Genomic DNA, 13442 nt, shown 5'->3' with positions numbered 1-13442 from the left:
TCCCATATGCAATGCTATACCCCACTAAGGTTCGAGTGGTCGCGAATGGGGAAACCCCCTTTTTTGATATCCCCAAAACCACAGGTCACCAGCTGGATGGCAACGAGCAACATCCTTCCAGAGCATGCTCTCCATTGTGAACATATGCCATTGGACTAGCTGTAGTTTCCAACTGTTGCTAAAAGCAGCACCATTTACATAGATGGCACACAGACCTCACTATGTTGATAGTTTCTCAAGTGTTTAGCATCAGGACTGCTCACATGCGGCCTTGGAATCTTTGCTTCTCCCCCCCCCCCCCGGATGATCCTGCAGGATATGAAGTTTGTTATGGCCCTCTATTTTGGGCCTTCACTTTTTTAATTGTTGTATTTTTACCTCTAACCAGCAGCTCAGAAAATGTCTATACCACCCACACAACCCACTCATTCCAACCTCCTCGGTAGCTTATGCTAACCCTACAGATGATCTTATATACTTGCCTGCTGTCCCTCTTTACCACTGGTGTTTGTCCTTGGCTCTTAAACAGTGTGGAAGGGTGGGCAACCTCCCTTCTGGGTTTAATCTGCCTATATCTTTTGCCCACTTCCCCCCTCTATGGGCGCAGAAACTAGATTTACCTCCTGGAACATGAGGGGGCTGAAAGACTCTGTAAAATGCAGGACAATTATTGATTTACTTTATGGTTAAGATACTTCCATTGTTTGCCAACAGGAAAAGAATCTCTCTAAAGACTGTAACAAACTAGTAAACCCTCACATGTTTCCTATGCAAAACCACTCCATGTCTTGCTCCAACGCTGGAGGAGTCAGTATTCTAAGGTGCAGTTTTCCTGTCGACAATCAATAGACCCTAATGGGAAATATGTTTTCTTACTATGTTCTATTGACCATTTTACTTGTCTACTGTGCAGTATTTATGTGCCACCCCCATACAACAGTGAGGTACTCCGGGTGATAGCAACACTACAGGCTGATAACCCTGGGGTTCCCTTCCTGGTGAAGAGGGACTTTAATGCTGAATGATATCCTAGCAAGGATCATATCACCAGTTATCGGAACAGGGCATCGGGGATATTAGGAGACTGCATAATCCTACAACCCTTCAATATTTGTGCTGTTCCAGCACACAACAGTCTCTTTCCCAACTGGATTTGGCCTTAGGCTCTGATCTTACTATACACTATGTTGCTGATATTTCCTATTGGTCCAGGGGACTATTTGATAATTCTCCTCTAACTCTCAAACTACAAATTCCCCACTTGCTACTCGCAATTATTGAAGAGTCAGTCCCTGCTGATTACAGGTGCTCCCGCGGGGTGATGCTGTCCAGGGCTATCTCACTGAATTTTTCTGGTAAAACAAAGGTACTGCTTCCCCACTTAGTGTATGGGATGCCATGAAGGCCTACTTGAGAGGGATGCTGATTAAAGAAATTGCTTTGTTTAGGAAGTCTAGCTGGGACTAGGAGAGATTTTTTAGCAGATGAGGTGCATAGAACAGAGACAGCTTACTTATCCACTCCCCAAATCCTTTGCTCCTGGAAATATGCTTAACTGGTTTATAAAACAACTGTACGCTAAGGCAGAGAACAAGTAATTCTACACCAAATATCAATACTTTGCTGATGGGGAAAACACTGGCCGCCTGCTGGCAGTTATTGCTAGCTCTCAATCTCAGCCTAGTTATATCACCTCTATTACTACTGCCTCCGGGGCGCTTACACAAGACCCAAGAGAAATTATAGGAGCATTTCACTCTTTTTATAGATTTATACTGTAGTAAGGTACATTATGAACCACATGCTTGTCAGACTTCCTAGACACCTTTGGGGACATCTTATTACCGGAATTATTAGAGGAGCTTAATTCATAATTAAGTCCGAGTGTGACTGGTGTTGTTATTCCAAAACCTGCTAAAGATGGTCTATACCCTGAATCTTACCATTCTATTTCTTTACTTAAATCGGACATTAAGATTCTTGCGAAAGTGTTGGTTATGCAACGTTTAATTCATCCTGACCAATCAGGCTTTATACCCACCAGATCCACAGCCATTAATATCCGCAGGCTCTTCCAAATTCAACAGCTCCTCTCCAATAATATGGGTAACAGGACCATACTATAACTGGACGTGGTAAAGGCGTTCAATAGTGTTGAGTGGCCTGATCTGTGGGAGGTGTTGGGCGCTTTGGCTTGGGACACCGCTTTATTAGATGGTTACAATTACTGTATTCTGCCCTGCAAGCCACCATGCTGGTTAACGGATTCCTTTCACCCCTTCTATTTGCCCTGGCAAAAGAACCGCTGGAAGCTACTATACGGCAATCAAATACAATAGTCAGCTTTAGAAGAGGAACTATGGAAGACAAATTGGTTCTCTATACTGATGATGCCTTGCTCTTTCTAGGAGACACAGACGGGTCCCTTTCTTTCTTATGGCTACTATTTCCACCTTTGGCTCCTTTTCGGGATTTATAATCAATTGGGACAAGTCGGTACTTCTCCCCCTAGATGACCAACAGGTATCACTCCCTCCAGATGCCCATCAGATAAAAATCATATCGGCATTCAAGTACTTAGGAGTCTGGGTCCATCCCATGGTACAAGATTATCTATGCTACAACTTGCAACCACTATTGAAAAAATTCAAATCTAAGGTCAGGGCATAGTGTAAACTTCCACTATGTGTTGTGGGTCGCATGAACCTCATTAAAATGATTTGGGCTCCTCAGTTGCTGTATATTTTGCACAATTCCCCAATGTGGGCAACACAGAAATGGTTTAAACAAATTGATACACTTTATCCTAATTAGATATGGAAGGGGAAACAACCTCAAATCCACTTACCCATATTACAACTTCCTAAGGATGGTGGATGATTGTCCGTTCCATCTGCCAAAACGTATTTTTTAGCAGCACAATTGCAGCATCTCTCTGGGTTGGGCATTCATACTTTGAATGATCCCATTCAAAATATATTGAGCAGTCAAATGATAATGGGTCGATTTAAACATCAATTGAAAGCTGGGGGGGGTTTTGGAGCCGTCCACATTACCCCACACCAATACGCATGGCTAAGGTTTGGGATGAGGAGGCGGCATATCATGAGATATGATGGAATCTCAAGATATCACCACATCTGGGAGGGAGGAAGGCTGGATGAGTTGGGTAAATTACAGGGCTTTGAAGATTGGTCCTCTAGAAGTGTTCTTTATGTATACCAGCTATACAAGGATAATCAGCTAAAATCCTTTTTCGGATTTATGGGAGGAATGTAATATCCCTACTCGCTATTCAGGGCAGGTTGACAATTCTTTCGCTAATTCAAACCCCACTCATTGACTATCTAGCTTCTACTACTAATAAAAGGGGTTTTATTTCCTCATTATATCAATCTCTTTTGCATGGCCTCCAGGTCACCTTGCGGGTACCGGATAGACAAGGCTGGTCTTTAGATATTCAGATATATGTTAAACGGAAAGCACTGGAATTCAATTTTAGAACAGGTCCCCTTGGTATCTATTTCTCCTACACAGAGACTGTCACAATTTTTCCTTATACATAAAGCTTACAGAATTCCTCACAAGCTGTTTAAATGGCACCATAGAGAAACTCTGAACTGCCATCGTTGTGGGGAGGCTCCAGCAGACCATCTACATACGTTTTGGAAATGCCCCAAACTAGTACAATACTGGAAAATTATTCTTGATACCATTAACTGGGCCTTTCAAGTGATGTTACCAAACAACCAAAAATGACATGCATACTAGGGTTTCTGGATGAGGAATTATATACTCCTCAGGTCAGAACCACAATTACTATGCTTCTGTTCTTGGCACGTAAATACATTTTGTTGAAGTGGTTTGCATCTGCACCCCCTGCATTTGAAAAGTGGCGGACAAAATGTTAATTTTACCTTGTTGAAAGAGAAACAAAATTATGAGACAGAGAGGGACTACCTTTAAATTCAATAAGATTTGGGACCCTTGGCTTCAGACACCAGGTTTGCCCCCTTTAGCTCTTGTATTCATGTATATACTGCAATATTAGTTGCCCTGTGGTCTTGACCCTCCCTTGGAGATATATGGGTATCACAACACCAGAATTACATAACCCCACTAATGGTAGAGGGACCCGAAATGTTGCAGACACAATCCAGGCACCTTACCCAGGGGCAAGACATTATGTGGGTTACTACACTGTATTTCATTGGGCTTTGTCCACATTACTTGTACATTTTGCCTCACCATAAGAATTAGCAAATTAAGCTAGAAAGTTAATGTGATTGTAACACGTTTTATTGCTACATGATACCAGGGATGTAATAGAGTACTGTTTGGTGCCATTTCTAGCTCTGACCTTACTATATCTATGTGTAAATAAGGATATTAATGTCATATGTGAGCAAGGTATGGCCAGTGTGCAGGCTGTTTCAATTGGTTTGGTTTTGTGGTTTTTAAAATGTTGAAAACTTTAATAGAAAAAGTATTGGGGGGGGGGGGGGGGTGAAGGATATAAAGATGTGACAATTGCCTATTGATGTGGTCTTAAACTGTGCTATGTTATTTGTCACCATTTGTGATTTTAAGGCTAAACTTGTCATATGGTATTGCAGTTTCCTTTAAATAAAGTATTGGGGGGTGGGGAACAAAAAAAAAAAAAAAAAAAAAAAAAAAAAAAAGTATAATCTGATTTTTTACTGAAAAACTGATCAAAAACGTATCAGTGTGAAAAGGCCCTCACATGCACCAAACATACAGTAAACAGGACTTTTGAAAAAGCAACTGAAACACAATTGGCACAATTGATCAGAAGAATTCCATAGAAAGTAAAGGTATGAATTTTTAATGCATTTTTCTTACTTTTTTTTTTTTTTACTGAAAATCTGATCAAAAACTGATTAATGTGAAAAGGACCCCAAGGTAGTGAGTAAGCCAGGCAGCAAACATTTCAGTCATGGCTGCCCTCATAATTGTTATATCTATTGAGGGGTGCTCATTTACGTGTGTGAGTATTCTCCCTGTATTTCCAACAACACCTGCACAATCTCCTTACAATAAACCTGTGCCCAGACTCTGCGCACTTAAATATTTACATATTGTAAACGAGCAGTATATGCACACTAAATTGCTAAGTCCACCTTTTACCAAAACACACATTTATTTTCTTTGCAAAACAGCCTGCAATGCATTGCAACTATGATCAGTGGATCGTGGGTGGACGGTCAGACTCTATGTCTGTACTGAGGTTACTGAGCTGGAGAAGGGTCAATGGACGCCAAGTGTGGTGATAACTGCACTCGTGTTCCATTCAGAACTACAAGTTCTTCTGCTGCAATGGCAGACAGGCCTTGTTCATTCATTCACAGATCTCTGTAAATGAACGACATGCAGCGCGCACATTTAAGCCCCGCAAATTTCAAAAGTGAAACAGAAAAATGTATTCTCATTTTACAATAAGACTCATATAAAATGAAATGCAGAGTGACAGCATGTGTAGGGAAGAAGAGGCCATGCATACAGGGAAGGGCAGTTTAGGGGTGGGTGAGGGACCTGTTATACCTTAAATGTGGGTGCAATATGTAACATGGTGCAAAAAGTGGCGTTAGCCTTTAAAACAATAAAGACTGGTGTGTGTACTTGTGAGCTACTATGGTGTTTTGCCCAAATTCTTCCAATTTATAAGCAAAACAAAGCAAAAAAGTATAATCAACCTATGGTTCGCTGACACTCACACCTACTCAATAAATAGTGTTATGTGAAAAATAAAATATATGAAAAGTGCCGCGCTCCTGTGTGTTTACGATTACAATAAAAGAATTAATAATATAAATTAATAATAAAAAACAAGTACAGTGGATAAATTATAAAGAATATAAAAACTTATATGTGGTACTACCTATACCATCTTAAATAAATAACATATATTGTGCTAATATTAGTGAATATATAAAGTGATGTATAAACATATATGAACACGTGCTCATAAACAGTCCTCTTTTAGTATAAATTGCTTATAGTGCAATGCCGCTCCACCAATCCACGTGCAGTGTGATTTAATTATGCGCTTACCTCAGGTTTTGCCTTATAAATAAGGCAAAACTAGCTTTTTGTCCTTGTAGGACTACTGGGATGATCTTCCTGCATGGGATTTTCCAAATGGCAAAATAGGATGACTGTGCAGAGACCTCAGGTGGAGTGAGAGTCTATCATCAGTCTATATGTTTATACATCACTTTATATATTCACTAATATTATTAGCACAATACATGTTATTTATTTAAGATGGTATAGGTAGTACCACATATAAGTTTTTATATTATTTATAATTATTTATCCATTGTACTTGTTTTTATTATTAATTTATATTATTAATTATTTTATTGTAATAGTAAACACACAGGAGCGTGGCACTTTTCATATATTTTAATTTTTCACATAACACTATTTAGCCTTTAAAACAAGCCCTAACTCTCCTCTGTAGCAATAGGCATTATGGAAAAGTATATCTTCAAAGTTATCAATAGAAGCACTGAAATCTTAGGTTTATTCTATTACTATTGCAACAGAACCTTGTTAGCCTGCCAACTCTAATGTAAATGCAATAGGAGTATAATAATAGAAATAGAATGAAGCCAGATTTTAGAGTCTATTTTGTGATATTTGAGAATAAATTTCTTCAAATTACAAGCATCTAGGTTGAGGATTGCTCGTTTTAAAGAGCTTTTTTTTTTTTTTTTTTTTTTTTTTTATAAGAATATGTAAATAATGTTCATAGTTTAGGCACAGGTGCCCTTTGGGTTATCACTATTCAAAAGTATATTATATTTAGTGGATTAATAAGGATCTTTATTACCACTTATAGTAAATAAAAATATCAGGTATTACAACATTATTTCTTAAATGTGGTTATATCAAATTGCTTTATATCACCTTTTTCTTTGATTATCCGTGGCGATTTTAAGGCTGCTAAAGACTTCTGACTGGAAAACTAGTCAGGTTGTAAACAAAACAGCTTTCTTGATATGCTTACTCACTTCTGTCCTTTGCCATGCTTTAGCCCAAGGATAGTGGAAGATTCAGCAAGCACTTCCAATGGGTTCTCCTCAATGTCCAGTTCATGACTATAAAATAAATCAAACATTTATTCTACCTATTAATGCACAGAAAATGTAAACACAGACGGCACAAGAAAGGAAGCACATTACAAACCATATTTCTGGCCAGTCAAATTTTAAGCTCACCTCCTCTTGATTTTTGCTTGCTTGCACTCTGGAGGTTCATCTTCATCCTCCCCTTCATTCCTAATGCTTTTCACTTGTCCTTTCTGTACAGTATTCTCTGGACTCAGTTGTGACACTTATTTTAAGAAAAAACAAAATCAGAATAATCCAAACAGGTTTGAAGTACACAGCGAAGAATATATTTCAATCAACTGAGCTAACTAAAAAAAAAAAAAAGTTTTGTATATACAGAAAACTCAGTTTGTGTGCTAGATACACAATGCCATCATACAAACTGGATTATCATCATATGACCTGGACTCATTCTCTCGCTCTTGTCTTCTCACACGATACAAGGTTCCATGAGTGTCACAATAACACCACCCATGCATGCCTTCCAACTGGTCAACATTGGAGTATGCCAGAGCAAATGGAGGTTCCTATGTGCTACATCTCCCAAGGAAAAAAGGGAATCTTCAGACTAAAAAGTAAAGTATGGGCAAGCACATGTAGACCAGATAAAGATTTGTGGATTATAGATTGCTTTATCATGCAGTGTTATCTAAAAATAGTAGATAACATCAGTTGACAGGCTAAAATGATTACCGTATTTGCCGGCGTATAAGACGACTGGGCGTATAAGACGACCCCCCTACTTTTCCTGCTAAAATGTAGTGTTTGGGCTATACTCGCCGTATAAGACTACCCCTCTTCCAATGCACACCAGTGGGAGGAATAGTGCCCCATCATTGATGTCAGTGGGAGGAATAGTGCCCCATCATTGGTATCAGTGGGGGGAATAGGTGCCCCTTCATTGGTATCAGTGGCAGGAATGGTGCCCCATCATTGGCATCAGTGGGAGGAATAGTGCCCCATCATTGGTATCAGTGGGGGGAATAGTGCCCCATCATTGGTATCAGTGGGGGGAATAGGTGCCCCATCATTGGTATTAGTGGGAGGAATAGTGCCCCATCATTGGTATCAGTGGCAGGAATAGTGCCCCATCATTGGTGTCAGTGGGTGGAATAGTGCCCCATCATTGGTGTCAGTGGGGGGTGGAATAGTGCCCCATCATTGGTGTCAGTGGGGGGTGGAATAGTGCCCCATCATTGGTGTCAGTGGGGGGGGGGAATAGTGCCCCATCGTTGGTGTCAGTGGGAGGAATAGTGCCCCATCGTTGGTATCAGTGGGAGGAATAGTGCCCCATCATTGGTATCAGTGACACCAATGATGGGGCACTATTCCTCCCACTGACACTTGCTGACCCTGTTCTAGTACGGTGCTGCTGCAGCCAGCATATGTGGTTGCAGCAGCACCTCTACACAGAGCACTTACCTGCTGCTCCGGCACTCAATTTTCGCGGGGCCGCTCGGCTCCGCCCCCTCGCCGGTGATTGGCCGCCTGTGTGCCTTTCCCGAGCTACAGTTCTGGCGGCCAATCACCGGTGAGGAGGCGGAGCCGCGCAGCCGCACGAACATCCAGTGGCCGAACTGAAGGAGACGCCGCGCTTCCTGGACCGGATCGTCGTGGGACTGGATCCAGGTAAGAGACGTCAGCCCCTGCAAACCCCTGTACTTAATGCCGCAGCCCCCCTAACATGTGTACCGGCGTATAAGACGACCCCCGACTTTTGAGAAGATTTTCAAGGGTCAAAAAGTCGTCTTATACGCCGGCAAATACGGTAGTTCCACAACAATGAGAAGCTACAGAACTTAAAGTGGTTCTAAAGACAAGGTTTATGCCTTGAAATAACACACACACACACACACACACACACACACACACACACCTTTCCATGATCAGCTCCTCCCAGTCCCCCCCTTAAATACTTATCTGGCTCCTCTTACGATACAGCACTGTGTCCCTTTGAAGCAACGCTGGTCTTCACTGCCTCTCTCTCTCACAAGCACAGAAACAGTTGCGGAAGCATAATTCTGTGAGGGATTGGGGGAAGGGTATAGTCATGCTTTGTGTGTCTATGGATTCACACAGCCAGGCTTGGAAGTGCGCCTGCAAGCGTGCCCCAATGCAACTGGCTTCCTATGGGGGCACTTAGAAGAGGAGGAGTGGAGAACGCTGGTGGGGGACCCCAGAAAAGTACATACGGGACCGCTCTGTGCAATTCCAATTTGCCAGAACAGGCAAGTATAACGTTATAAAAAAAAAATTATATCTTTTATAACCGCTTTAAATCTTCCACTACTATCACCAAAGCTTACTGTATGAATAGATCACATACAGAAAATCTGTAATTTTTTTATCTGTACATCTCTGTATTACTCTGATTTTCAAATAATGGAGCTGTTAATATTTACAAAATACAATTCACCAAGGACTGCGCTTTTAAACAAATTGTCAGGCCTGCAGGTACACAGAAAACAGGAGCCAAGCAGTTAATCACCACAAGCTTTCTTTCCTATTTATAAATTGCTTTAATAAAAGAAGTGCTAAGGCCATCTCCTGTTATATATTGGCAATAAATTAGCCATTAGTACAATCAATAAGTGCTAATTTTACAGACCTGGCTGACTGGATGCAGAATGTCCAGATGGTGCATCTGTCTCCCCTGAACCACCACCTCTGCGATCACAATGATCAGGATCACAAGGACAATGCATTTCAAGGCTCCCTGTGTCCTGTGCCTGATCACTCTCATAAATAACACTTAAAGGTTCACAGTGTTGCTCAGTTTCCTTTATATTAAGATTTATATTCTCCAGTCCATTCACAACGTCATCACATAAACGATCAATGTCTTCTTTCAGACTTGGCAGCAACTGCAGAGAGCAGTTTGGGAGTGTTGCATCATCTATACCATGTTCAGCTGGGTTTTTTTCAGCAGAGTCTCGTGGTGAGTCAAAAGTCCATCCCTGCTGTGCCCAGTAGTGAAACTGCTCATAATAATGCCAGTAGGATTCATTATAATGTTTATTCCACTCTTCTGTGGTCTCAGGAGAATTCCAGGGTTCAGAGTTATTCTGGCTGATCTCTGGGTTCTTAACAACCCAATCTTGCCACAGCAGCCCTTGTCCATACTGGTTCCAATAATTTTCCCAACTCTCCTGTATGGTGGAATCTGAAGATTTGGGTTGCAGAGCATCTCCGCTCTCAGAGACCATTAGTGGGCTCTCTCTCATTTCACTCTGATCAGGATTTTTACTACCATCCTCTTCAACATCTCGTGTCAGCTCTACCACAGCTTCTGTACAGCTCTCATTTTTACATTTCTGGTGCTTGCTCCGGCTCTTCTTTCTATTTTTATGTTGTTTCTCAGAATGATCTGGTAACTGAAAATAGACAGCAATTATTATTCCTAGTTAGAGCTGTCTAAAACACCTAGATTATTCTCTAATGGTCCCCAGAACCCAACGGTCATCTACAACAAAACATACCTCCCCCTGTATCCTGCCAATATATACAGTAAAACAAAATCTGCAGTATAGCTGAAGGTAATGCAAATCAATACACAAATGTCCGTCACAAATATTTTAAGTGCATAGCTTTTAGCCCAAGTCTAATCGAGTTTTTTTTTTTTTTTCCAGAAAATTCAGCCCTTAACAGACAAACATTCTGATTCACTGTGTTCCAAACAATGCCCTAGCCACAACAAACAATGTCACTGTTATAGGAGAAATGATTTGCAAAGAGGTGTGCAGGTGATACTGTAACTTATAGTGAAGAAAGAAACAGCAAACACTGACAGAACACCTTGGTCTTGTGTCCCAGTGGCAAGGAAGCGGTTTTCTGACGGAATCACCCAGTTGGGGTGACCGGATTCCGACACAAACACTCCTATAAAGTATGCCAAAGCTGAGTGAAGTATACCTGACAAGTATTTAAAGTGTAGTATGCCATCATTTGGCAGTGCCAGTAGTACTTGCCTTGGGGGGTCTTCTGTACTGAAACATATGTAATTTAGAACACTTGGGTCCATCTCTCATGCACACCATTATCAAGTGGTCCTTTACTATGCCTAACAGCACAGATGTGGACATAGGCACACAAATTACACCTATGCATGATGTAATTAAAAAAAAAAAAGAGGTAAGGCTTCTGGGTGGATCACAACTATATGAGTGATGTCAGCCGACAGCTAACAAACGGGTCACAGGAGTGCAGAACGAACTGCACTCCTGTGACTTAACTAAATAAAATAGCTTTGGCTTTACTTCTCCTTTAAAGGTTCCATTCACATTTTTGCATGCATTAACGCATAAAAAAAAAAAAAAAAAAATTCAATGGGCTGGCAATGCACCATAACATCCAGAAAAATCAGATGTGTCACAAATTTTCCAACGCAATGCACTGCATGTGCATTGCCTTAGAACACTTGGATGCCAATAAAAATGAATGGCAAAAGTGTGCATGTAACATGCATTGCTATGCATTACCACAATACACAAGTCTACATGGGTCCTAAATCCCACTTACTGCATTTTTGACCCAGTTTCCAAGAAAAGAATCTTTGAAGGAGTGGATAGTACAGCATACAAAGCCCATCAAAATCAGTAAAAAAAAAAATAAATAAAAATAAAACCTGTGTGAATAGGCCCCAACGACTCACTTTATATATTTGCACATAAAAAGTTTGTTTTAACCCCTTGCCCTGATCTCCTGGAAACCAAAGGAAATGCTTGGTATTTTGGGGCACGTAGGAGCATGAGGCTCATTGCATGTAACGGCACTGGGTCAATTAGCGTCTAAACACTAAGAAATTTAGCACACTACCGACCCACAACTGCAACAGCTTTTTGCCAGTCCATGTCACCATTCAGCTTTAAAAATGTCTGCTTATTAACATGCACTGCATGTGCATGGTTACTAATAAGGTAGTAAATAAAGGAAAGCTAAAAATTGCAAAGTACAGTCGCCAGAAGCAACTTTATTTCCTTACGTTAATTTCCTTAAGTTAAATTACAAAACTACAGTTTCCCTTTACTGAATAAACCTGATTATTATTAGTTGTATGCATTTGACGGACCCTTAAGTCATTCCAGTACAATTTAGAATTCTTTTAGTACCATTAATAGGTTTTCTGTTTAACACACCTGAAAAGGTTCAGTATTCCATAACCATTTCTAAGTATGTGAAAGCAGTAGTTTTATCTCATTAAGTGCCCAAGCAGGTTAATCTATATCAGGCAAATGTCACAGATGACAACAGTGCGGTTTAATGAGCACAAAAATACTAGGAAGGCCTATAAGTCGCCTAATAATTATACATTATTACAAGGGGGTCTCCACAGAAACAAACTTCATAAGTTCCTGGTTGGAAAATATTTTAATGAATGTGGTCATAATGTTTGGGATCTAAGGTGGGTAAGTTCTTGAAGGGGTTAGATGTAAGTTATGGACCCTATCAATTTATAGCAGACAAAAAACTTAAACAGAATATTTCTGTAATTTTAAGAAATGAAATGAGAATTGTCTTCTACCTGGGGAAGACAGTTCCACAGATGGATTACTTAGCAGGACGAGCCAACTCTAAGAACAATATTCAGCCTCACTTACAAACCTGGCATGGAGTCAAGCCTTACACATACCTTATCGAAGAATAAAGCAACAGAGATGTCTCTAGACCTGCTGGCTACGTGATTAAATATTTATAATGCTGTTAATATCACAAAGAACTGACAGATTTTCTTTACATTGTTATATTGACTCTCTCAACACCAAAAAATTGGAAGTTGCAAGCTACATCTTACAAGCCCCCATCAGATAATATTGCCATTATTAGCTTTCTAACTATTCTGTCATACACACACAACACGGATAAAATAATGGTAAAACAAATGATATTTAAACACTTTGACAAGTGACAACAGACAACATAGAACTTTCCGGAAAATCTCTGGGAGGTGCAGAATATTTTACCAAAAAGTTTTTCTCATATGATGATCCGCCAAACTTTACTGGGAGGCCCATTTGTAACATCAGTTCAGTCTCAGAGTCCAGTTCTTCTTCCACAATGGGAGCTCTGGAAGTTTCAGACGCTACCAGTGAACCTGGAGAGTCTTCCCCTGCGTACTCTTCCTCATCTTCTCCATAATCTGCGGTTAGATCAATACATTACTGCAGTTTTAATTTTGCTGGATATGAGGCATTAATGGGTCTTAAAGAAAAAATTGATCAAGAACAGCTAATGACATGGCCACCTATTTTCTTGCTTAACCACTTTGCCTCTCACACTTGGTCACCGCCTATGGGCCAGAGCAATTTT

At 40.4% G+C, this 13442-nt stretch overlaps 1 protein-coding gene across 1 annotated transcript in view; it reads right to left on the bottom strand.

Annotated features, from left to right (window-relative positions):
• Window positions 1-13442, bottom strand: part of TGS1 (trimethylguanosine synthase 1) — an 81566-nt gene that overhangs the window by 48961 nt on the left and 19163 nt on the right. The window contains exons 5-8 of the mRNA XM_089678485.1: window positions 13097-13272; window positions 9745-10510; window positions 7245-7359; window positions 7038-7124 (exon numbers count right to left, since the gene is read on the bottom strand). Coding sequence (XP_089534611.1) covers window positions 7038-7124; window positions 7245-7359; window positions 9745-10510; window positions 13097-13272 — 1144 coding nt within the window. The remainder of the gene's footprint in view (window positions 1-7037; window positions 7125-7244; window positions 7360-9744; window positions 10511-13096; window positions 13273-13442) is intronic.

This window comes from Staurois parvus, unplaced genomic scaffold (genome assembly GCF_062004578.1).
Source record: "Staurois parvus isolate SC_StPar_1 unplaced genomic scaffold, SC_StPar_1.0 ptg000205l, whole genome shotgun sequence".
NCBI classification, from domain to species: Eukaryota; Metazoa; Chordata; class Amphibia; order Anura; family Ranidae; genus Staurois; species Staurois parvus.
Note: the sequence above shows the minus strand (reverse complement) of the source record. Positions and strands in the feature narration are given on the sequence as shown.